We start from the raw sequence: 25,029 nt of genomic DNA, 5'->3' as shown, positions 1-25,029 counted from the left end.
TCACAGTTGCTTTTTTTTCTTGCAGATTCCGTGCAAAATATAATGGAGTTTTCTATCGAGCATGCGCAGTAGACAAGGGACGGAGGGTATTATAGCTACCCAGAATGCACTAGGACCTTTGTAGTGCAGCCAAAACAGACGACCCAGGCCTCTGCAACCTTAGATGGGGCTCTTTGTGTTCTTCTCACTGTGTTTTAAATAAATGAATTCAACACCACAATATCTGTTATGTGCTGTTGGAGTAGGAAACCTAATAATAAATAATTCAATAAACAATGATCCCTTCCTATATTGTATCACTGTCACATGAACCAGCTTCGAGTTTAGTAGTTCAGAAGCCATGATTTAGCTGTCATCAAATATTACAAGAAAGCTATTCCCTCATTTCTCACATCTTAGTTGATGCATAGGGTAATAATGGATATGGAGTTTGAATCAAAATATGAAGTATGAATTTAAACTATGTGTCCTCTGTATCTCATGGCCTTGCCTCATGTTGTGTGAAGTATGCAGAGGACCGAACAGTCTGTGAGACTCAGGCTTTGAGCAACAGAGTGCAGTACGACTCCAACATGTGTGTCCGTGGGAGGAGTGTGCAGGGCTAAAGGAGCGAGTCTCAGGGTCTAATTTCCCCTCGTCATCGTTGCCCTGTCTAAGGTACCCAGCTGTCTTCAGCCGTCATGCTGACTCCCACTACTCTCCCACACAACCTCAGCTTCAGCTCCGACGGGCTGGTCCTCCAGGGAGATTACCTGAGGAGAAACCCCAACAGACGACAGACCAACTGCTGAAGAGGTTCTGACTGAGACGGGAGTCTAGAGGACAGGTGGCTCGCCTTGCCTGAGAAAGACTGCTGTCAAACTCAGGGACAACACACTCACGTGAAGACAGGTTCCCCTGGAAGATCTTCACTGACCAGTTGACTTTTCCAAACCAAGAAAGCCTTCTTCTATTACAGGACTTAAGTCAGTTGTGTGGTACAGTATATTTGCATGGGGGAAAAAAAGGAAAAACACCAGCAGGACTTACAATGTTCTCTTTAATTGAGTTTAGTCTAATTAGATGGCAATTGTTTTCTCTAAGTGACTTGAAGTGTAGTATTCTTTTCAAGCGTGGTTCTAGACAAACACAGCTGTCAGTCACTGCTTCTGGGGTGTCCCAGCCAATCCCCTGCCTGGCAAGGCACCCAAATTTAGCCCTGATGAGATTGAGTTACCCAACCTTAGAATAGTAGAGTGGACAACTGGGTATTTTGAGTGCAAGGGAATGAGGTGTGTGTTTGTGCACCAGCCACAGTAACTGATCTTAAAATTGATCACTGGTGATGATTCATAGCTAGATGTTCTGACCAAGGCCTCACCAATGGCTTATATATCTATGTAAAACGGTTTCTTCATGTTAGAGTGTCAAAGTGGGACTTACTGAGACTGAGTTGCTTCTGTCCTGTGTCAGAAAACAGAGAAGTACAGCAAGAGAGGAGAGAGACACATGTCACACCATGGCTCAATATGACCAGTAAGTCTGCTTTCACATTTTTGTCATGGGTTTACCTACCACTTAAGTTTATAAATTTAAGTTTTGGGGATCCAAATCATATCTTGTAAAGAAGTGACAAAGAATATTGTGAAATCAAAATCCGAAAGGGACAAATTGTCACTGGCACTTTCACAAAAGACTCTGCAGTGCTTTACTTTCTGTAGTTCTAGCTGATTCATTGGTTCCTGTTTGCTTCCTTGCCTTTGATAGGTTGGAAGACAAGCACTCTGTAGATTTCCATGACAACCCCCCTGCCCCAGAAAATGTTGTTAAGGAGGAGGACAATACTGTGAGTAACAGACAAATAGGCACCAATACAGGTTGGAAGAATGTACAGTGGCAAGTCCGCCCGACCGCCATCCCTCTACATCCTTAAAATAGTAGTCTTTACAGTTGGGGTGGAGCACTGGGCACCAATTGGATTCAGATTAGAAGCTTAATGTATCCCTGTGTGTCTGCTGATCTGCACTAAGTAACAGGAAGGTTGTGGGCGCTAAGTGCAGACAGCTTATTGGAGGCATGAATAAGCAGCAGGACCAGGTGAAGGCATCAGGATGGACGTTTTAGATGTCTCCAGACTAGTTGGAGGAAGTTCTAGGGCAGTACTGAGACACGGCCTCTCCCTTCCTCTGCAGGTGTACTTTGTCTATGAGGAGGAGGTGGAGGTGGAGGAGGTGCCGGAACCTCCTCCAGAGCCGGTCATCCTGGTCAACGACAAACCCCACAAGTTTAAGGACCACTACTGCAAGAAGCCCAAGTTTTGTGACGTCTGCGCTCGCATGATCGTTCGTGAGTCGTCATGGCTGACCGCCGTGTCTCTATACCAGAGGAACGGGTGAAAACGCACCACTGACACGGCTGTCTTCTGTCTTTCTCTACAATGACAGTGAACAACAAGTTTGCTCTGAGATGTAAGAACTGCAAGACCAATATCCACCACCAGTGCCAGTCCTACGTGGAGTTTCAGAAGTGCTTCGGTAAAATTGTAAGACATTTCTCACCCAGCAAAACCTGTCAATGTCCTTTACATGTCCTCCAAATCAGGATACTTCCCGTTTTCAACACAGACTGAGTGACCAATAAACCCTGTGCCGGCGTACACAGCGTGGTGTGATAGCAGAAACAATGTTCAGAGTGGCCATTTTGTCTGGAACCTGCTACATCTCATTCTTTTCTCTCCTCTGTTCCTCTGCTAGCCGCCGGGCTTCAGACGGGCCTACAGCTCACCCCTGTACAGCAGTGACCAGCCTGACGCAGGTACGGCAGACCGGCATGTCTCTAACTGTGCTCTCTGCGCCACATCTGGGACTCTCTGGGGGTCTCAATTCCTGGTCCGTGGGGTTTGTGGATCTGTTTGAGGGTCAGATTTGAAGGTTCAGCCTTGAGGGATGGCTTGTGGCACGCGGCGGCGTTTGAGATGATCTCAGGTCCGTCCGTCATGTGACTGAAGGCTGTCTGTCCCCTCCTCCGTGTCCCCCGTGTCCAGCCCAGGTCAACCGGAGTGACCCCGTCTTCGACACCCTGCGGGTCGGGGTCGGCATGGCGAACAAGGAGCGTAAGAAGGGCTCTGAGGACAAGAAGAACGTGAGTGCGACCCCGCGGGGGCTCCTTCATTAACCACGTCTACCAGCAACCCAACATGCTATGTAACCGTGATGCCGTCTTTCAGATGATGATGATGATGATGGAGGAAGAGGAAGCCCAGCAACCTAAAGAGGATGAGGAAGGCGGCGAGGGTAAGATGAAGATGTTTAGGCCATTCATGCATCAACACGATGCTGACAGTTAAGCCTACGTAAATGAGAGAATACCAACAAACAACAAAATATTACCATAATCTAACAGCATGACCCACATAACCGAACGTAGTCAGGGTCCGTGAAAAGGTCCATGTACAGAGAACATGACTGTCCTGTCACACTGCTACAGGGAAGCCTGAGGGGGACAAAAAGGGGGACAAGGCGGACAAAGCTGATGACAAGGTGATACAGCCAGACTCTCCAGCACGCTGCCAGTAACTGAGCATCAACACCTTTAAGCAGTACATCCTGTTCTATTCTACATGGGATGCAAAACACTTTAGCGCTGGAAGTGTTGCCATGGGTGAACAGTGTTGGTTTGTTTATGTCAGAATAAGAAGCAGATGGGGACGTTCTCCCAGTCTCATTACTACCTGGCTCTGTACCGCTTCAAGGCCATCGAGAAGGACGACCTCGACTTCCAGTGAGTTTTCCCACAAGACAGACTGTTCTGCGTGGCACTGACTCCCTCCGTGTGATAGGTTTAAAGTGTGTTGAGGGGAGGGGCTAGTGGTCAGCTGAGTTAAGTTTATGACAGTCCGTACACTTAAGTCATACTTACATATGACAATAACCAAACAAATCAACCTGTCTGTCTTCCAGTCCTGGAGATCGGATCACTGTCCTCGATGACTCCAATGAGGAGTGGTGGAGGGTAAGTTCAAGGCAAAAATATTGGGAAAAATATCCTGTGTCAAACCAATGCAGGCCTAATGTTTGAAGCCAGCAGAGAAAGGCTCTCATATCTGTTCTAACTGATGTGATTCTAAAGATTTCTCTTCTGTGTTTCTCTGCCTCAGGGAAAGATGGGGGAGAAGACGGGCTACCTGCCCACCAATTACATCATCAGAGTGCGTGCGGGGGAGAGAGTGTTCAAGGTGACGCGCTCCTTCGTAGGGAACAGAGAGATGGGGCAAATTACTCTGAAGAAAGACCAGGTAGAGGGAGGAGAGAAAGAGAGAGTGAAAGAGTGAGAGAGAGAGAGAGAGAGAGAGAGAGAGAGAGAGAGAGAGAGAGAGAGAGCGAGAGCGAGAGAGAGAGTAACTATAATTCTTACTCCCTTTTCCTTTACTATCCTTGCCCCTGACTTTTTCTCCCTCTCCTGTCTGTGGAAGATCGTGGTGAAGAAGGGAGAAGAAGTGAATGGTTATCTGAAGGTCAGCACTGGACGCAAACTGGGCTTTTTCCCTTCCAACCTCCTCCAGGAAATCTGAATGTCAACCACTTGCACAAGAAAGACCACTATTCCTATTCTCTTCCTCTCCCCCTCTACCTCCCTCCCTTAAACTCTTCCTCTCTCATACAACCAGTAGCACGACACCACACTGCAAGTGTTACTGTCCTGCATACTAGTCCCTTTCTCCTTTTTCCCACATGCAAGATTACTCTTTAATCAAGGTCTGCAGCTGGGTTAGGCTGAGCATAAGGGAGTGGAGGGTGGGGGTTGAGAGTGTATTCTAATCCAGAAGACCCAGCCCAGCTTCAAGGAGTAGGCTATGTGTGAAGGGCATGTGCATGTGCAAATCAAAAATGAAGTAACATTTTAATGACTGATGTTGTATTTTGGGGGGGTTGTTGTTCATATTTTGTGTTAGGAAGAGTTTATGTCAGACCTGATGCCGTTTAACTAGGTTTGTAAGTATTTGTAGAAGGTGCATAAAACCAAGGGACTTTCTGTGACATTTCATGTTGAATGATCATCAATAACGTTTATGCATGTTCTGTTCTTTAATCATCATGTTGGAATGGTCTGGTTTATTATAATGTCGCTGCTGTTGTTTCCAAGCCAACAACATTATCTTCTTTTATAACTGCCATTGATTCAAACAACAGTGTTCATCCCCACTCTTCCTCAACTCCTTTACAATCGTTTTTTGAACATGAAACATCTATATAGGTTCACAAGTAGAAGTAAAATTGTTTATTTTTGTATCACAATTTTGTATCAGTGATTTGTTGGGAACTGTATGATTAGTGTTTTATTTCTGACAATGAGTCTGTGCAAATTTAAGAAGATTTCAGAGGTTTCAGCAAAGACATCTCACTGAAATGAGAAAGTCTGCCCTTAAAATCCATTATAGAGAGGGTGCTCAGAACGGCCAAAGCTTCGTGTGGGTTCGTCAGTCTGGATGACAGTCCTTGGGCGCCCCCTACAGGCCAGTCTAAATATTTACAGACGCAGCAGATGAAGGCTTTTCAAGCAGAGCGGCATCACACCATAAATTATTGTTTTAATTTATGGTGGTGGTTTTTTTTTATGGTGTTTTCCCAACTATGTTTTCCTGTGCAGTTTAAATTGAGTCCGAAAATTATCAACCCGTTGTAACTGTTTATAAATCGATAAAAATACATTCGATATGACTTCATGTATTTTGATCGTTTAATCAACATAAGTTATTGTGAACATTACAAGTTTTGTTGTTGGCTTTTTAAGGCCTCTCTTGACCTGAATTAATGCAACTAGTTTTTTAGTTTTAAAAAGTATAATGTATAAATACATTTGACTCAAACAAATACTCAGAAGAAACACATTGTGCTATTTATCACCCGCATGTGGCGGGTGTCTGAGTGCCTAAACTCAATTCAATAAAATAATTGCAATCTCAAAAAGACATTTCTAGTGGACAGTCGTTTCTACCAGGAACGCCACAAGAGTACAAAAGTTCAATCTAACACCAAAAATGTATGAACAATTATCTTAATGTATTTTGTGTGTCCATTGTGGACTTCATGGGAGTTTATGACAAACTGATTACATGGCCTACTTTTTTTTCAGTGATTACAACATTGTTCCAATTCGACTGGAACAAGAGGGTTACATTAATATTATGATACTTTAGATAGTTATCCTGTCGCATGTTGTAAATGCACTGTTGCCCGGCCCAGTTCCCCAAAATATGGATTAATCCTAATTCTTATACAGTCCATGGGCTACGTCATCGCTACAGATTAGAGCACCGACTCTACAATCTTGATACACATATGTATACTTTTAACTACTTCATTTCTTTTCACAATTGAGGAAGCCCCGCGTGAGCAGGGCATCAAAAAATTGGTTGATACTCGTAATGTTCCTCTCCACGGAAATCTTTAGTAAAAGGCGAAAGATTTATACGATCTGAAGAGAAACCAGAGTGTACTGACGCTGTGTAGTCGAAAGAGTGGGTGCCTTTTAGCGACGTAGCATTCTCGGTTACGGTCTCCAAATTAGTTACGTCCAATTTCATAGTTACATCAGTAGTGTGGCAATTATTGTAAACTAGTTGTAAAATAATATCAATGCACACTGACAAAGGCCACCACATATGAAAATTGCCTTTCATTAAGAAATGCATACGCGAATTGGATGATGGGAAAAAAAATTGAACACTAGATTGTACAATGAATACCTAACAAGGGCCGAGTGCAAATAAGTAATGAGAACATGCTTACTTTGATAAACCTTAAACATGTTGGCCATGTAAAGCATCCCTTCTAGAATATTATTTAATTTCCCACGTCTACATTCAGTCACTGCAACCTACACTGCTAACTTTACTGCGCATGTGCTAAGAAGACTGCAATGCAACCACGACTAACACGCGTGTCCGCACACGATCATAGACAGCGCAAATACATGCACATGTAATCAATAGCAAATAGCACCATCAAATATGACCACGTCATTTCAAATAACAATAATACGATTTTAGAGAAGTAAGATACAATAAGGATTAAACAAGTGTCCAACAAATTAGATTAGGGTTCGTTTTGGCGACACTTAGTGTCAAAAACGAGAGAGTACAAGTTCATGGGAAATTGTGACGTGTGCTTGCGGCCGCTGCAACTTTTATTAAACTAATGTCAATCGTCCAAATACTTGGAGATAGACAATATTGATCTGATATTTCCGTACATATTAAATAAGTATGCATACGTACTATTTATGAAGAATGCACAGATTAAAAAGCATACAACATAAAGTTGCAGATCATTTACGCTTCAAAATACTAATAGTGTAGAATGAAACAGGGTTCTCTTCTCATGTTCCTTTGCGCAAGAGTTGCTGTTATGGTACGCAAGAGTATTTTAGCCACACTTTTTTAAATATTATAAAAGGCCACAAAAAAAGGATTCACCCTTTGTTTCAACCTTAAATATATGTATACTATAAATAAGGTCTACAACTTAATAAGGCATCTGAGTCTCGTCATGATGCAGTCAACAGAGGATGTTGAGGAAACCTACTTTAATAATATGGGATTTCACAAGGAAAAAAATAGCACATAGGGGTCATGCAGCCTACATGGAATGGGATATGTGTTCCCGCTCTTATTTCACAATGTTTTACAAATTTAATGATCAAAATTCGGACTTGAAACTGTTTATTGTCTCACTGTTATTTGGACTCCAGGGGGGGGCAGTGTCCCCGTGAAAACAAGCTTGGACCCCTGGTAGAGTCTAAGTATAATAAACATGGTATTTTTCCTGTTCATGCCTGCAATGCAGAGGAAAATGACAACAACAATGCTGAATGTAACTGTCCCTCTAACAGTACAACTGCCCCCAGCTGGCCCCCCCCAGTTGAAATAGTCTAGAGCGCCCCGAACACCATAACAACATAACATGGTCCTTATGGGTGCTGTCTGATTCACTAGACAGCATTAAAGAGCTCAGCGGTGTGTTGGGGTAGACTCTAAAGCTGCTGGAGTGCCATGGTAGCTTAGTTGGAAGCAGCATTGATGTCGACGACAATTAGCTAATCTTGCATCCGTGACTGTGGGATTGTTTTGTGTTAATCTTTAAGGGCGTGATGACATTTCAGGGACCGTCTACTACCAGTGTTGACAAGTGGTAGGTGCCTCATTGAAATCTGCCCAGCGACCCCACTATGTTGGACTTGGTCTCGACAAAGAAAGTAAGCAAAGAGGTGCGTTGCTTTTGACAATGGACTATTGACTAGAAGTGAGTGAGAAAGAGAGCACTGTAGCTGGAGAGGAGCTGTGGGACGTGGCTGCTCAATCCTCCATGGACGGCTCAACAGCAAAGAAAGTGAGTTCCCCAGGTGGTTTATACGGTCTGAACTCTGTCTGGTGGAGAATCTGTTACTGTCTGTCTGCTTTTGGTCACCTGTCTGATTCTGTGGTTGGTGAAGTAGGGTGGCTCGGATAATGGTAGTCATGATTGTGACGGCCCATTATTAACTTGTCATTGTCATTGCTGTACTCATATCTTTGTTGGAATACCAGGACGTTTGCCACTGTATAGTTTAGCACATTTGCAGCACAAGCAGGGGATACATTATTTCTAAAATGTCATGGTTAATTACTGAAAAATTGCTGAATCTTTGATGTTAGAAGGGGATATGGGCCTTATTATTTGTAATAAGGATGCATTTTATTTTGTTTTGTTTGTTTTGTAATTCAACATAACTGCACTTAATAGTCTTATGCAATAATACTGTGATTTCTGTCTTCCAGGAATTATCTGAACCATGTAATATTTCAAATCTTGAATTTATTTTTCTTTTCTACTAAATGAGTATTATTAAATTTAGTACATTAAATTGTGAGATCAAAACTGTAACAACCACCGGTGGCCACTAGGTGTCACAGGCACAGGCGAGAGCTCTGGCAGGGCCATCTTGTTTATTTAGCAATAAGACACACAACAAAATTGGGGGGGAAATGTATTTGTCAACGCAATGCCTTTAACATGGGGCACCAATCTATGAGCCACAAGAGATGGGGCCAAGAAATTGCCGTCAAACAACAATGGTGGTGAAGCAGTGTGAGAGTTGGTGGAGAGAGAGAGAGGGAGGGGGAGGGAGAGAGGGCAGGTCGGTTCTGGTCTGGCTGGCTCTCTGGCCACAACCCCAGGCTAAAAGTGTGGCACTCAGAGGAGATCAGAGTCACCCTCTACACCCCCCATTTCCAGATTAACACCCTGCTAAGGCCTGAGGCTTACATCACCAATGAGAGATAATACATCATACCTGGAACTATGGAGACCTTAATACTAATATCTATCCTGTTTAGAGACCGGGCTGACACACAAGACACAGCATGGCGTGTATTCTAGCAACAGTGATACCAACAGTGGTAACTTTGCCAAATTGGTCGCTTCAACCTTTGACTTTGAGTTGAATGTCAGTGTAGGACCAGTTTGGGATCAAGTCACAAAAACACAGCAGCCTGCCATCTGTTTAACATGATACTGATCATCATCCACGGGATATGTAGTTATCTAGTTTCAACAGGTAGGAAAAAACATCCTGTTTTAACTGTTGCTTTAGGTGAGTGTGAGGACTTGGTGTGCTCGCTAGTTCTCAAACTCGACCTACTCACAGGTTTGATAGTTAATGCAGTTTTGTCTGAAGCTTTACTGTTTAAATATATCCTACGCTGTAATATTATGTCACTATCTTAATCCTCTTTGTGGACTTTATCATAGAATATAGTACAACAGCACTGCTGACTCACAGGCAGGAAATTGCAAAGTTTCAGCAGCAGAAATAACTAAATACAATTCAAGTCAATTGCTTTACATATACAGTATACAGTAGTGTAAGTATTGGTGGGCCTAGCATAATGTGCCAACATGCACATTATATGTGCCCTAAGCTACACAGGCAAATGGTTCCACCCCTTGCTGATAGGGTGATCTGTAGTTACATCAGCTCCGTGCTGGAGCATTAGTAAACAGAGTGTCCGTATGTTACCCATCACAGCAGGTACTTCCTCATTTAGAGCTTATGCAAGAGCAGTTCTCGGTCCATTAAGGTTAAGGACTCACATCACAAGTTATTTGAAGGAAGTTGTGATTGATGACCGGTTAATAGATGCAACACTTATCTGTGGACGAGGTGTCTTTCATTTGTAACTCTGGGGCTCTTCAATATCCACTCAATTAACTGACTTGGGTTTACTTATGTTAACATCATACTTAAGATAACAAAGTATTTCCTCTTTTCTTTTCACCTTTTGGGGAAATTCTCAGCGGCCTGGGCTTCGGCACCACAGAAAAGGTATGCAAAATGTGGATATTTTGAGCCAACTACAAATGCTATACTTTGCCACTATCCATCCACATTTACTAAATAACACACAACAATATAAACAGCAATACACTCAAAGGCTTTAATGGGATGTTACATGATGACAATGTTGGTGAATCAAACATTATCTCTCCCTCAGAGAACTTTGTTTGTCACTTGCCTGTGTCTCGCCAGCCCACTGAGAGCTGTGAGGAGGCCATGCATCCCAGAAAGCTCAATGGCTCCACCACAGAGACCCCGAGCCACCAGGACCTGCACCGAGAGCTGCTGCTCAGCCACAAACGGTGGGTGCAAAAGCCCTGCAACCCCAACCACAACCACAACCATGCATGGCTAAACGTAGGTTTGAGGTTATGTCCCATGACCTTGTGAACAGATTGGTCAAATGCAGGGCTGTGTGTGTGTGACTAATCCCAGAGGCCTGGTGTTGGAGGAGAAGCCCGAGTTGAAGAGAGTTCTGGAACAGAGGAGACTGGAGCAGCACAGAGAGCAGGAGCTGGCCCTGCGCCCTCCGTCTGACCTGGAGACAGAGCTCCGCAAGAGGCAGCAGAGACTGCAAGAGGTTAATACTGTGCCTTCAAACACACACACACACACACACACACACACACACACACACAAACCAGGAGCGTAGGTTTCATTATACATTTGTTTACCTTTTTGAAAAACAGCAAATTTGCACCCCCTCACACTTTGAATTCAGAAAATTATATTTAACAGCTACATCCTCAGTTTTAAATAAAGCTGTCCCACCCGCATTTGAAAACAAACCTACAAGCCTGACACAAACATATCCCACACACTCAGACACACATACAATCTTGATTGTAAAAGCATGTCTATAAAAAAAAAAACGTATCTGTCTTCTTTGTGTAAATTTGACGTGGTAATAATCGGACTCCGCTGGTGTGTTTCAGTATGAGGAGGAGGAGCTTAAGAGGAGGGAGACTCAGGAGAAAGTTCCAGAGTTCATCCGTGTGAGGGATAATCTACGGCGTACACAGGTGTCGGGGCAGTAAGGGTCACAAACTCTTACATGCCCTGCAGTCTCTCCTATGGCTCTCTCCCATAACTCCCATAATCACTGCAGCAAACACAATGCAACTATGGATGGGCTGTGCTTCATGTTTGTATACAGGAGCATATGCAAAACAACAAGATATTAGATAGTAAATGTTTTTGGATAGTTATTGAAATGATTTAGAAACGTTTAGATTTACATTCATAGGAACTGTGTGTGGAATAGTGTACATGCATTGTTAATGATCTATTGCATGTTTTCGCCACGAGGTTCAAATGTTCTTTGTTAGACATCTTTTATTGAAATGTTAGGAAACTGTGCTATTCATTTTACAAGTCAGGAGCTTAAGAGGAGGGAGACTCAGGAGAAAGTTCCAGAGTTCATCCGTGTGAAGGATAATCACTATTGTATCACTGAGTTTATAGCTGATTTTCTTAATTGCTATTTTCTCATAAAAGCCATAAAACTGAAGCAAGCTTACATAATTGGTAATGGACAGCGATCAGTATTTTGGACCATGTCATAAGAAGGTTAGAACTGTAAGGTGAAGTTATAAGTATTGTTAAAACTAACTTTTTTCTCATTTGGGTTTTTAAGAGACATTCAGTGCAGAGCTGGTCTCTGGCCATTAAACCCACCCTCAGATGTTATATTTCTTACCCCTTTTAATTCAATTGTAATGTTTGCTTTTGTTTGTGTGTGTGTATGTATGTCAGTGTTGTTTGCCTTTTAGTATTCAGTGTTTATCACGATGGCAATAAAGACGGCATCATTTACAAAGTTTTGTGCTGGGAACCAATGGATAGTGAAAATCGATTTTGCAGGCAGCTTTCTTCCCTGGGCCACACATAACAGTTCCCTGAGGGCTAACTTGTGCTCTTTCTCATGGATATCGGACTTTGTTTAATTAGCTAATCTTTTCATTCCATCACGAGATGGCAGAAGAAAGCTGACCATCTGGAGGCTGGCTCAGTCTAGAGGCGATGCTCTCCCAGGCAATATGAAAGACTAAGCAAGTGCCCACATCTCTGACCAAGACCATAAACACTGTTGAGATTTGTTCTGGTTGTTGATCATTCAGAAAAATATAATTTTTCCAGCATCTCTTATTTTCGTGTCTTTCAGTAAAATGACCAGGAAGCCCGGATATGTGAAGCAAAACGGCAACAAAGTAGACTGCATGTGGGGAGTTGTATTGTGTATGCCTGTCACGCATGCAGGCTTTCGTTTAGGACCAATATCATAATGGGGCGCTGTTCAATACTACCTACCAGCCAGCTGTCCCCGGCACTCGCCTCCTTCCCAAACTTTTTTTTCTCTCTCGGGCTATTCTTCTATGTCTCCCATTCAGACTAAAGTGCCCCCTCCCTGAGTCGTGTGCTGTGTCAATGGGGCAGAGCGTGTCTGGGGGGGGGGGGGGGGGGGGGGGGGGGGGCTGAAAACGGAGGGTAGAACTACAACGTAAGAAGCAGACGAGTATTTTTCTAAATCAAAAACGTTTTGGTCTACATCTAAATACATAAATAGTCTACATATTGTAAAATTACGCTATTGTATTTACATATGGAGAAATAATCTGTAATGCATTGTAAAACACAGCGCACATTATTTTGGACACTCCCCTTCCTTTACGAATGGTATGAACCAAGGACAGATGTTACACTCCAGAACGCTCACATCTGATTTGGCGAAGTCACTGCTTGCAAGTCAGTCGGCGAAGTCACTGCTTGCAATTTAAATGAGATGCTCCCGTTGGACTAGCGCACTGAAAGGTAAGCGCAGGGAATTGTTACCAAATGTTGGAACTATGTTATTGTTGCACTGTATAGTATACTTTTTGTTCACTGCTTCTGTTAGGTGAGTTGTTGACAGAGAGTTGTTTGCAGTTGATGACTATTTAAATACTGTATAACTATGCACTTCTGATCCTTGATCTTTTCACTGTACTTTATATATGCACTATCTTCACGTCGCTTTGGAAAAAAAGCGTCTGCTAACTGAATAACATTTACTCTGTGCAACAATATAATGTAGATACAACGTTATAATGTTACTTAATTACAATCTAACATTTGTACTGGATTAACTTGCTTGTATATCAACTTTCCTGTAGAATAATAGATACTGGGGATGTCAAGATAGTGTAGCAAAATGTTCATTGTAAACATAATTTGTGTTGAATTAAGGTGGTATACTTTCCTGTGTGTATTATGCATTTTGTTGTAGCCTAGTACGTACTCGAATTATGTTTGACATTACTGATGGAGTAGTATCTTATGTTGAAAGTTTGGCCGACCATTTGCCATATGTTTTAGAAGCGAGGACATGTAGGACATGCCACACAAGTGACTTAATGTCATCAACCTGGAAGCTATTGTTTTTAAGAAAACAATTTTGGGTGCAGATCAATTGTGGTTGACAGACACCACTATTGTCACTGATGGTGTCAACTGTGCCACCTCAGTGTGAAAGTTTGCCTGAGGATCCTCTTAATTTGACCCCACGATAGGCTTTCCTCATAGGTGGTGAAATTGAGTGATGAACTCAGAATTGATATAGAGAAAGGATTCACATCCTGTTAGTTCCCATGGTGGCCTGCACTGGAAAATTAAACAGGCTAGTGTGACTTGGTCTGGTAGCCCTGAAATCCTCCAGGGAACAATGGAGCATGTCTTCTTTTCATTTACACTGTGTCTGGGCTCTAACAGAGCTCCTGAGTCTGGTCAACATATGGCCTAACAGTGTTGAGTGCGGCCAGGCTGCTATGCTCGGTACACCCTAGAAATGGTCCCCATTACAAAACTAAAAACATGTTCTGACAGACCATGATGATTGTATCAAGGCTTTTGGTGTACGTTCTCGAGATGAATGAGCATCCTTGCACGGAAACGTTCATTGCCATGTGTTTGTGTGACTTCAGGGCCATCTTCTAACATGTCCCTTTCGTGTTGTGTTCCGGCCTGAATGTGTTCCAGTAGCCTACCATCAGCTGGGGACATCAGGCACAGTGATTCCTTTTCCTCGTTTTCACGCTCTCTGCGTCGCCAATGCAGGCTCCCTTTACCTCTGTGGCCATACTGTGCAGAGTCGTATTCTGCTGAATGGATGTTGGCTGTTTGTCAGACTCCTAAAAAAGGGGGCATACTGTAAAGTCGTTTGGTATCTTCCATCGTATCAGCATTCACTGGAGAATCTTAATTACAGGCTTCAGTAGTAAGCTGCGGTCTGGTTTCAAGCATCCCTCACTGTTTCCTAGGCGAGCTAGGGCCCCGTCGGTAGGTCTTTCGGTTCCAGGCCCGACCACAGTGGTAACAAGGATGGTGGTGGCCACATTCCAGGAGATCTCAACTTCAGTGGCTCATGGGAAAGGGCGGGAGGGGAAGTCTGGGAGACAGTGAATCCACATCATGATCTCCAGCCATAAACACCCACTTCCCAACATGTTACACTTTCACGGTCCAGCGAGCTGCAAGGATGGGCGTGACGTCGGGCCGCTGTCCTGACGGCGCAGACGATTAGCGTTCGCTTGAAGAGATCGCATAAGGGGGGTCTGCTGGAGTCAGCGTCTTCAGATGACATCCGTTTGTGTCCCAGTGTGTTTGGGTGGAGCACAAGGTAACGTCTGTCATTTCTCAAGGAAATGAATTGCTTTTCCTGGCCCAGTGGAGTCATTTGTTGATTTTTTCTTGCCTGTCTTCAACACCCATAAGATGACTACAGTAAATGATGTCAAAAGTTGTTTTGGCAGGAGGCTGAAACTTCTAGAAGGGTTTGCTGCTTTACCAGAACAAACCCACCCAACAGCCCCTAACCACAGACATTGTGAAAGTCTTTAGGGAGTCTTATGAGAGTATAAGTAAGTGGGCGAAATACCACCATACCCTGCCTGTCTCTCATTACCCAGCTGAATTCCTGTTGCCGACTCTGTTTTATATTTCTCTCTCTACCCATGTTCCGGAGTCCCCTCATGCAGGCCCCTACCTAGCTCACCCACTCGGCCTCGCTCCTTCGCCTAATTGAAAGGAGATCCCCTAACTCCCCACACAGGCTCACTGTCAACCCGACGTTCCTCTGCCAGAGCCGGAGGTGTCAGCAGAATATTGTACCCACAGATTAACCAGACGGGTGGGAGGATCCTGGGCCCTTTTGTTGCTGTGTGTTTTCAGTCCTCGCTGGTTGCACAGTAGAGCATGCTGTTTCTCGTTGTTTTACTGTGTGCTCCAAGCTGCATTGGTCCACATGAGTGCCTGTGCTGAATGGCCAAAGGCCGGGCGATGAACACAATAACATCCTGTTGAGGGGCTTCTCATTCAGGACTGGGGGCTGTGTCGTCCCAGACACTCAGGAAAAGGCCTGATATCCATCTCTAAACATGCTGCCCCGCTATAGAGTTAATACACATCAGTGAAAGCTAATAACATGACTTAGGAGTGTAAATGTCTGTGTTTGTCTTTGTGTGTGTGTGTGTGTGTGGGGGGGGAGTGTTCTTAATAGATCCATTATTTCCTACCCAGCTTCTGTTGCCTTTTCCAGACTTAACTTTCTCCACGTGTGGATCCAGCCCTCTGGGGCATGTGAGCTGCAGTTCAGTTCAGTCCAATCTAAGGGATGTGACTTCTTGCATAGCAGCAGTATCCTGTTCTGGTCCTAAACAAGGGTTGGTCATGATGCCCTGTAATGTGGTTAGTTGCCATAAAGAGGCCTTTGTAATGTGGCCCAGTGTAGGGACAGATGACAGGCGGGTCATTGAGAACAAAGCCATAAAAAGAACGATCCTAAGCAACTCTTATCATGAACGTAGTCCCTTGTCCTCAGTTCACATATGGGTCTTTTATTTCCCTTCTACCTTTCCTGATTCATCCCTCTACTTCTGTTTAGGCCCATACCATGGTTGCTGTTCAGTTCCTAACGTTTGATAAGCTACTGTTCATACACTTCTTCTATCTTCTCAGTGTGTGCGATAAGGCTTGCAGGGCTAATTGTCCGATAAATGAAAACGAAAAACAATGCCTCATAAAAATGAGTTGTGCCCTTTAGTTTATGGCCGTGTTTGTGTTTGTTTATGGTGAGCTCAGGGATGTGCCACATGGGGCATTGTGGTGAGCTGCTGCTGCGGACAAGCCCAGCATTGAGACATTGACACATTCTTCCACTTCAAAGCCCCCCAGAGGCTTTCTGGACACTGGTTGAATGGGAGCTGTGGGAGGGGCCGCGTGGGGGGAACAGGTGCAGTCCACAGAGGGCCAGCTCCCCTGCAGCCATCTGCTTTCTTTTGGGAGCATCGCTCCCCTGCACACTCCCTGACACGCCTCATGGCGACACATACACACTCCCCCGGACCCCCCCCCCCTCCCCCTACCACCCCGGACAGCAGCGGCATGCCCCCGTCTCCATGGCGCCCCGATTCGGATTAACCTCCCGCACATGTGCCGAGTCAAGATAGGGGCGTGGGGGGAGCTAATGCCTTTGTGACTGGGGAGTGTGTGTATGCGGGGGGATGGGAAGGGGAGGGGGGTCGGGGCAGGGGGGGGGTCAGAGGGGGAAGGAGGAGATGGGGGTTGCACTGGTGGAGGGAAAGGATCTGTGCTCAGAGTCAGTCAGCATTATTTCACCATTGTTAGGAAAAGGAATAGCAACAAGAGGGGGAGAGAGTCGATCCTGTGACTGTGGTCTGTGGTTCCTCTGTAGGAGTGGTTCTGAGTGACTAATGAGATATAGATCTGACCAAGCTCTTGCACTCAAACAGGTATTGTTTTCTACACTGTGGAGAAACCCCGAACATGATGACCTCAGCCATGGAGAGCAAGGAGGAGATCAGCGACACCGACAGCGGCATCATCCTACACTCTGGTAAGCACAACTACATGAACTTTCTTAGCACTATTGTTCATTTTTGTAAAAAAAAAAAACATATATTGTTGTAATGTTATTTGACCTGTATCAAATATAAGTGCAAACTAACCCTAGTAAAATCAATTCTGGTTAAACTACTTTGAAACCGAAATGTATATATCGAACTTAAAGGACATCTCCAAAGTATGTAAATCCTCCTCAGTGTGAGAAACGTCAAACTGACCTGACTTGTGTCCCAGGTCCAGACAGCCCCACGTCCCCAGTGAAGGACCTGACCACCCGGGCCATGAAGATGAAACAGCAGTCCCTGGAGGACCGCCTGGAACTGTGCCTGCTGGAGCTCAAGAAACTCTGTGTCCGAGAAGCCGTGAGTACAACCATCATGTCCCTTTACAGAATCAACCTCATTGCACTTTTTCGTGACCTTAGATCTTGTTGCAAGTTTTTGTTGTGGTCATCGACACTTGTGTTGATACATCTGGTAGCATGTAAAGGGATGAGAGGTTATGTGAAAGTAGCTGTCTCGGTGTTGGTCATCACTAAGCAAGGTCAGCTTCAATGCTTAACTGCATACTTGATCTGACTTTGGGTTTTATTCCATTTTCAGGAGCTAACAGGAAAGCTGTCGTCAGATTACCCTTTAATGCCCGATGAGAAGCCCCCTCGCGTTCGCAGGAGAATTGGAGCCGCCTTCAAACTCGACACGGGCCTGATACACAAGGACGGAGAGGTACAGGGAAACGATCCTTCGCTTTGTGGAAGCACTTTGGTTAAAAACAGAGAATACACTGGATTTACTTTTACTAGCTGATATTGGAATACTGGAAGCTTAAAAAACAAAATTCCTTTCACGTGACAGTCAGCACACCCAGACCATCTAACCCCCTTCACCCCTTTGCGCCCCCCCCTCACCCCCCCCCCCCCCCCCCAGGACCCAGAGCTCCACTCCCTGCAGGCAAACCTTGCCCTGCAGCTGCAGATCTTTGACGCGGCGCGGCGTCTCTCCCAGGAGGACAGCCTGAGCAAGTCTGTGAGGAAGAACCGTCTGCAGCAGTGCAAGAGGGAGGAGAGGAAGGTGAAGGACTTGCAGGAGGCTGTCTTTCAGCACAAGATCCGGCACGAATGTGCCTCCCCAAGAACCATCGCCAGAGCCAGTCACAGAGGTGGGTCACACTGTCCCCCTCAGGCTGAATTGTGCACTGCGGGGACTCTAGGCTTTGCTTGCTCGATTTGACAAACGCTGATTTGAAACAAAAGCAGTGACACAAGATGCTTTAAAAACGTTAAAAACGAATAATCTAACAATAAGCTAATGAGCTAACAATAAGCTAACTAGCGAACAAATACCTGATATACTGTATACACATGCTGATCTTTATACTTTTTCCTCTTTCCTCAGATCCTTGCATGTCTGACGACAGCTCCCTGTCTGACGTGGTGGCCTTGGATGATGGTACATACATGCAAAGATCGTCCATGGAATCACATATTGAAGTTCCAACACAGCATGCAGCCAACACAAGCAATACCCCTGCAATACCCAATGCAACCATCCTCTCATCTTCTTTCTGTCTTACAGACACAGACTGCAGTCCTCACTCCCCCCCAGCATCGGGCTCTCCCTCCTCAGATTCCCTCCAGTCCCTGCAGGGCTCTCCCCAGCAGCCCCCAGGCCAGATCCTGAGCTCCAGCTCCAGTATGGAGGACCAGTGCTCTCCCATCCAGAACTCCCCCTGGAGAGAGTCCAGCCTGGACCAGCCCTACCAAAAGCCCAACAAGCCTCCCTCGCCCATCAGCAGCCGGTCCAGGTAGGACCGGATGTTTCTATATCTTTCTATACGGACTACTGAATGTCGGATGAAGGCTCCGTTAAAGGAATAACATATGCTAACTTGCTCGTAGAGGTACCACGAATGTTGATATTGAGGGCAAAAAAAACTAAATGTGTTTTGTCCTTCTATCGAATTCCTCCCCTTTTCTCTGAAAGTAGCAGTCCAGTAGGACCTCTGGTGTGTCCGGACATCAGGGCTCTCCCCTCCCACTTCCCCTCCATCAAGAACATGGCCCTGCGCCAGGCCCACTCCACCAGCGCCCCGTCCACCCCGGAGCTGCATGCGCGCCGCCAGTACTCCCAGTCCTTCAGGTAAGAACTGGGAAAGATCTGTCAGCACGATATTTAAAACAAGAAAAACCTTTGCGTGGTGAGATGGGGTTTTTCAAAAAGTATCAAAGGGAAGGAAATTCAAATGATTCAGGATCATCTGTGTTCCCAACATTTTTATGGATTCAACCTGCTGGAGATTCTCCATTGAAGGGCAATTTCCTCCAGGATTAGATTGAAGCAGTGTTCAGGAAATTAGACAGTAGTATTTCTATAGTGAACTCATATTTAGCACAAAAGGTGTGACAGAACAATTGATGAACTTAGTTCAATAAACGCATTACAGTAAATCCCATCTCTCTCACCTGCCAGACTCCCTAAAACCAAGCCTGCCCTCGACGTGAACCGTCTGGGTCTGGACCAGGTGAACCGTCTGGGTCTGGACCAGGTGAACCGTGTGGGTCTGGACCAGGGCCGCGGACGTGCCCGGCTGCCTCAGCGCCGTCGTGTGCCAGAGGTCTTGGTGAGGAGCCCAGAGTACTCCCCACAGCGCCTCTACCAGTCCAGCTCGGAGGACAGCAGCTCCGAACACTCGCTCCCCTCCCACGCCAGCTCTCCCAGCAGAGACAACCACCCCACGGAGATCCCCAAACTCTGCCCACCCCCTTACGGATTCCATTTTGGAGCGCGGAACAGTGTGTGCGCTTCCTCCTTCAACCCTAGTCCTAGTTTGAGTAAGAACAACCAGCCTCAGTCCAGCCCCAGCTACTGCAGGGCTGTGATGGAGGAGGGTCCTCTCTCCCCTGCTCCCCTCAGGATCTGGACACGAGGAAGCTTTACATGTCTCCCTCTGAGGCCCGCATCCCCCAGCACAGAGCACATCCCCAGCAGGACAGGCCCTCGGCCCCCCCCCAGAAGGTGCTCAAGCCCCCGCCACCCTACACCAGGTTGATCCGCACCCCGTCGTTGAGGGAATACCCAAACCATGCCTTTCGGGTACTGCCCAGGGACATGGTGTGTGCCGAGCTCAAGTCGTGGCACCAGCGGAACCAGTTTGAGAAGTCGGGGCAAGGATTGCTGGTACGCCAGGGCTCCTTCAGGGTGACGAGCCCCATCTCACCTCACCTGCCGCCCTTCAAACAGGTTGGTCCACAGAGTTTGACAAAAGCTATACAATACTGAATAATGTTACATAACACGTACTCAACAAAGTGACACTCCATTAATTTTACAGACCCACAAACCAGTCTTTCCAGGGTAAGCATCTGCAGAGTGAATTAACAGTGTCAATCTTGTTTTTCTTCCAGGAAATTCCAGGAAAGTTGATTCTCCAAAGAGCTCCAGACGGGACTCCAGTCCAGTGGTTTGTTGAGGAGGATGCAGAGATAGTGAGCCAGGTCTAATCAGGCAGACTCACCCTGAGTGGCATGGTGGGTAATGTAGTCTACACTACACAAGGATCCCTCAGCATGTATGTCTGTATTTATAATGGAGCCAATGGATTCTTTGTGAGATTGTATGTCCCAGAGTGGGCCCAAGTGTACCATGAGAAGCATCTCTTCCCTTGTGACCTATTTATATTTTGTGTTTTGAAGTGGTTTGGACTTTTCTATGTAAGGCAGTATGCCAGTTAATTTATATTGACTTGTTTTCTTTTTCTTTCTGGTGAGTCAGGTAGATATTTTACTACAGGATGAATATTATGTTGTTGTAACAAGTTTCATAAATTTGTCACAGATGATGACATAGATACTGTCTGTAGCTGAAGGATTTATTTGTGGCTGGCACACATTTTGCACAAGTGGTTCACCAAGTTTTCAAATAATGTTCAACCTTTCCTAATATAATTTTCACTTTATTTATCAAACTGTTTTTAATGCATATTTTTTAACCTATCTCCATCACTGAAAACTTGGAAATTGTTTTAGTATTAGCATTGCTTTGTCTTTCATAAGAGCCTTTAGAGCAATATAACATGGAATAAACTTTATGTTATTTAACCCCTATGTTTTTTTAATTTATATTAACCTTCTATATCAAATTGGTCTGAAGATTGATTGTTTTTTAGGTTTTCACTGTTAACTATGTCAAGTGGTACTAACTGAATTTGTATTTTGTTTTTGAAATTATTTGTATATTTATAATAAAAAGAAACTTGGAATACTTTCAAATACTTCTTTAGTAATGATCCAAATCCAGAGGACACACAAGTACTTATTTGAACATTTATGATAGACAACATTATGTGAATGGGCACCGTTTTTAATACATGCCAAATGTAAAACCCTTATATTTCCATAAGAACATTGCCATTGCCATTTTCACTCCAAGATTTATCTTATATAAAACAACAATAACATTGTTCATGTTTTTTATTTACAGTACGCCCTTCATTGTCGAGACAACCTCAAAATAATTCCATACAGTTCACAAGCCTTTTACTGGACAAAGCTGTCCAATCCAGATGCATCTTGCAAGCAAGAAATAAAGCTCTACTCCTTCATGTTGGTTACCAAAGTGTGGGACCATGCAGATTCCATAAAAAGAAAGTCAATGTTATCACACAGCAAAACACACACAGGTATACACAGAGAAGCAGCCAACGACAGCTATACAGCCAGTGAGCCAGGGGGCGATGTCTGCACATAGGACCACACCTGAATAGAGGAAGGGACAACAGAGTAAGGATTTGAGAATGTCACTATATCACACAGTTAACAACCTAAATGCTGTTACCTAAGGTTGTCTCCATGCTGCTACTCTTTGCTGTTTACAACTAATAGCAGCCCTAATAAGTTGCTTACTGTTCTGAGGTTAACTGTCTGTACTCTACGCCCTTCTTGTCCTTGTCCCATCTTGTCCTCTCCAGCATTGGTTTGCCTCTGCGTCTGTGTCGCAGAGAATTTAGTGGTGAGCTGAAAAACAACATTATGTACATTAGCCCAAGATCCAAAGTAGTCCAACAGTGCCCAAGAGAACAAACAAGAGCCAATTAAAACTATCTGTATGTACTGTGTAAGTATACCACACATGCCTTTTCATATTACACATTCAAAACATCAGTCATTCCATAATGTACCAGTTGTTCTGTTTGTTTTTGGGGACCACTGCATTTGGTTCTTCAGTCAGGTTGCATGAGTTAGGGATGAGGAGGTCCGCTGGTGAAGGACAAACATCCTCCACATTAGTGGCATCATCTGGTGCTCTTGGATTGATCTGGGACTCTGCTGTTGGTGGTCTGCAGTCAGAGACATTTTTCAACAACATTCAATGTTTGTTTTCTGCAAAGATTTTGTAAGAGTTGATTGATGTATGTATTTAATGCCTGGCAATAATATTTGTTAATATTTGTGGGAAAACATAGGTCACTTATTGAATGATCACTGATAGGTTTGTCTGAACACATAATGGCTGCCTTTCAATGTTACCCATCTTCCAGCTGAGGAATGTCCCCATCTTCTGTCTTCACCACGGCCACACTGCTGGAATCTGAGCTTTGATTCTGTGGTTCTGACTGGGCTGAGAGTGATATCTTCCTGCTAGAACTATCCTCCATGGACTGTTTCCTCAGTTCCTTATCTCGTTTTTTCTTCTCCTGTGTAAGAACAATATAAGTGTGTTATAAAAGTATAGAATATGAACTCACTGTATGTGATATGACTGTATGACTTTGGAGAGAAGAGAATTCATCTTTTCATCAGATCTGGACCTGCTTGGACAGAACGGACACACTGACCCGGCGACGGCTGTTGCTCTAAAAGAGAGCACAGAAAGAAGAAATTAAACAGAAAAAAACTCAAACATGAACAGGATATTCAGTTGACATTCAGGAGGACTTGAATGACACATAAGTATCATATTGAGGTGTGGTATGTGTAAAAGCAGTCAAATCCTTACCTGCTGAGAATTCTTTTTATGAGCCTTCTGTTTCAACTCGCCCCCATCCGCCACTAAACCAACCAATCACATGAGGCATTAGCACGCTGTCAACACCAAACCATAGCATGTCAGCAGTCACGTAAACCTTGCAGGAAGTACCTATACTCCTGGCTTCACTGAAGTGTCGACGGGGGTTCTTGTGTATAAGCTTCTTAGTCTCCTCCAGCTCAGCCATGTCTCTGTCGTGACGCCTTCTGAGGTTCTCCACATGAGCCACCATGAGCTCTACCGCTCGGCTCACTCGGGCTTCCTACCACACGGGGTTCCACAAACAACGTCTGTCTACCTCACAATTCTTTTCCACATGCAGACACATACTGGGTTGACATAAGAGGTACATAATACAGGGCCAATGGTCTAATTGTTTTTCGGGCTGAGTGGAAAATTCTACCTTGTGCACTGCTCCTAGAACCTCAGCCGTGTTGGAGATCCGCTCCACGGTCCCTCCGAGGATGTCCAGACACAACTCCAGTCTCTGAAGGATGGTACTGCGCTTCATATCCAGACAGAGAGCTTTCAGTGTCTGATGTAAACACACACACACACACAGGACAAAAACAAGATGGAGTCTGAGAATGCTAACAATCATTGCTAGATCTTCACAAATTTCCAGTTCTGGAAACTCCAGATGATGATTTGATGGCATAGAGCAGTTTGACAACACTTCCCCCCTCATCAAGCTGGAGAGAAGATGTTGCATCTGGCCCACGACAACTCCCCTTCTGACTGGGTCTCTAGGGTGAGGGTGAGGGTACCTCCAAGGTCTCTCGCCCCCTGGTCAGCTCCAACTGGATGTTCTCCTCAGCCAGGTTGCGTGCATGCTCTTCTGCCTGCAGCCTCTGTTTCAGGGTGTACTGGTCACTGCTGAAGGCCAGAGCTATCTGGGAGAAGGCTGTCTGTAGGGGAGCAGTGTTGACGATAAAGGCAAAGAATAGGAAAAGGTGACAGTATTTAGGAACTATATCCCCAAAGCGAGATGTCTAAAATAAATTATTGAAAGGTGGTGGGCCTCACCTCCACCTCATCCTCACTCATCTCAATGCTGTGATGGAGTGAAAGAGTTCTTTGTTAGTCATTTTTAATCTTGACGTCACTGAAGATATTCAGTGATGTATATGTGTTCTGTGTGTGTAACTTGCCATGACTGCCAAAGCAAAATGAGGACAAACAAGTTTTTACTTGTATTTTACTGTAGTATGAATAGTTATTCATGTAGTCACACGTAACTATTGCAATTTCTTTTTAACTGATATTTAAAAAACAAACTTGTACCCATCAAGGCCCACACGCTCTAAGATAGACAACTCATTCCATGGTATCACAGGCTGTTCCTCTTGACTGGACTCTAGCAAACAAGATTGACAATTGCACATCATATTACTCTATATATCCAACACAGTGAAATCAAGTGGTTCAAGTTTACAGTAACTAGCTTTAAATCCACAATATTTATATCTTCGGTACAACTACTGTATCGAAGAAATTGTTCAAATTTTCTTGGTACCTTCATCACTGTCCTCACTGCCTGGCATCTTGGTCTGATCGCCACTTGAATCTGATGTTCCCTCAGCAAGCTGGTGGAACAGGTTAGAACTAAAGCTCATGTTGACATTGCTGAAGAGACCATGTTTAAGAGCAGTCATTAACTTACCTGTTTGCTCATAGAACCAGCAGAACAATCTCCCAGCCTCTTGACAAAGAGAACTCAACCACAGTAACTTCACTTTGACCTTTTCATCAGCTG

The 25,029-nt window shown here is 44.6% G+C and overlaps 4 protein-coding genes and 1 non-coding gene across 6 annotated transcripts; 3 read left to right on the top strand and 2 right to left on the bottom strand.

The window, feature by feature from the left end:
• Positions 1-674: 674 nt before the first annotated feature.
• On the top strand, positions 675-5,947 carry LOC146251723 (SH3 and cysteine-rich domain-containing protein 3-like). The gene is made up of 13 exons (XM_084681113.1): positions 675-965; positions 1,453-1,515; positions 1,747-1,825; positions 2,172-2,325; positions 2,424-2,521; positions 2,733-2,793; positions 3,023-3,120; positions 3,206-3,272; positions 3,466-3,518; positions 3,668-3,759; positions 3,939-3,990; positions 4,136-4,273; positions 4,451-5,947. The coding sequence occupies exons 2-13, from the start codon at positions 1,499-1,501 to the stop codon at positions 4,547-4,549; spliced, it is 1,008 nt and encodes a 335-aa protein (XP_084537239.1). The 5' UTR covers positions 675-965; positions 1,453-1,498; the 3' UTR covers positions 4,550-5,947.
• A 412-nt stretch (positions 5,948-6,359) lies between these two features.
• Positions 6,360-6,473, bottom strand: LOC146251722 (U5 spliceosomal RNA). The gene has a single exon (XR_014732170.1). It is a non-coding gene; the product is annotated as a U5 spliceosomal RNA (small nuclear RNA).
• Positions 6,474-8,205: 1,732 nt separating this feature from the next.
• LOC146251721 (protein FAM107B) lies at positions 8,206-11,390 on the top strand. 2 transcript variants are annotated; one of them, XM_084680926.1, is made up of 5 exons: positions 8,206-8,244; positions 10,314-10,341; positions 10,511-10,655; positions 10,789-10,933; positions 11,289-11,390. In XM_084680926.1, the coding sequence occupies exons 1-5, from the start codon at positions 8,206-8,208 to the stop codon at positions 11,388-11,390; spliced, it is 459 nt and encodes a 152-aa protein (XP_084537052.1). The 2 variants fall into 2 exon arrangements, with proteins under 2 accessions (XP_084537052.1, XP_084537053.1); XM_084680927.1 differs by lacking the exon at positions 8,206-8,244 and adding an exon at positions 8,343-8,366.
• Positions 11,391-13,083: 1,693 nt separating this feature from the next.
• Positions 13,084-21,424, top strand: inavaa (innate immunity activator a). The gene is given in 12 exon segments (XM_084680816.1): positions 13,084-13,164; positions 17,139-17,242; positions 17,485-17,612; positions 17,853-17,975; positions 18,177-18,408; positions 18,645-18,698; positions 18,825-19,053; positions 19,236-19,388; positions 19,719-19,770; positions 19,819-20,151; positions 20,154-20,489; positions 20,654-21,424. Coding segments are annotated over 11 exon segments (1,806 nt in total). The 5' UTR covers positions 13,084-13,164; positions 17,139-17,172; the 3' UTR covers positions 20,750-21,424.
• Positions 21,425-21,784: 360 nt separating this feature from the next.
• Positions 21,785-24,889, bottom strand: irag3a (inositol 1,4,5-triphosphate receptor associated 3a). The gene is made up of 12 exons (XM_084680223.1): positions 24,790-24,889; positions 24,558-24,630; positions 24,300-24,327; positions 24,041-24,181; positions 23,677-23,808; positions 23,385-23,535; positions 23,244-23,296; positions 23,056-23,100; positions 22,775-22,941; positions 22,426-22,584; positions 22,151-22,261; positions 21,785-22,003 (listed from the first exon to the last, which is right to left on the bottom strand). Exons 1-12 carry the CDS (start codon positions 24,887-24,889, stop codon positions 21,856-21,858), a joined length of 1,308 nt encoding a protein of 435 aa, XP_084536349.1. The 3' UTR covers positions 21,785-21,855.
• Positions 24,890-25,029: the final 140 nt, after the last annotated feature.

This window comes from Hypomesus nipponensis, chromosome 18 (assembly GCF_054491055.1).
Source record: "Hypomesus nipponensis isolate SF chromosome 18, ASM5449105v1, whole genome shotgun sequence".
Taxonomy (NCBI): Eukaryota; Metazoa; Chordata; class Actinopteri; order Osmeriformes; family Osmeridae; genus Hypomesus; species Hypomesus nipponensis.
Note: the sequence above shows the minus strand (reverse complement) of the source record. Positions and strands in the feature narration are given on the sequence as shown.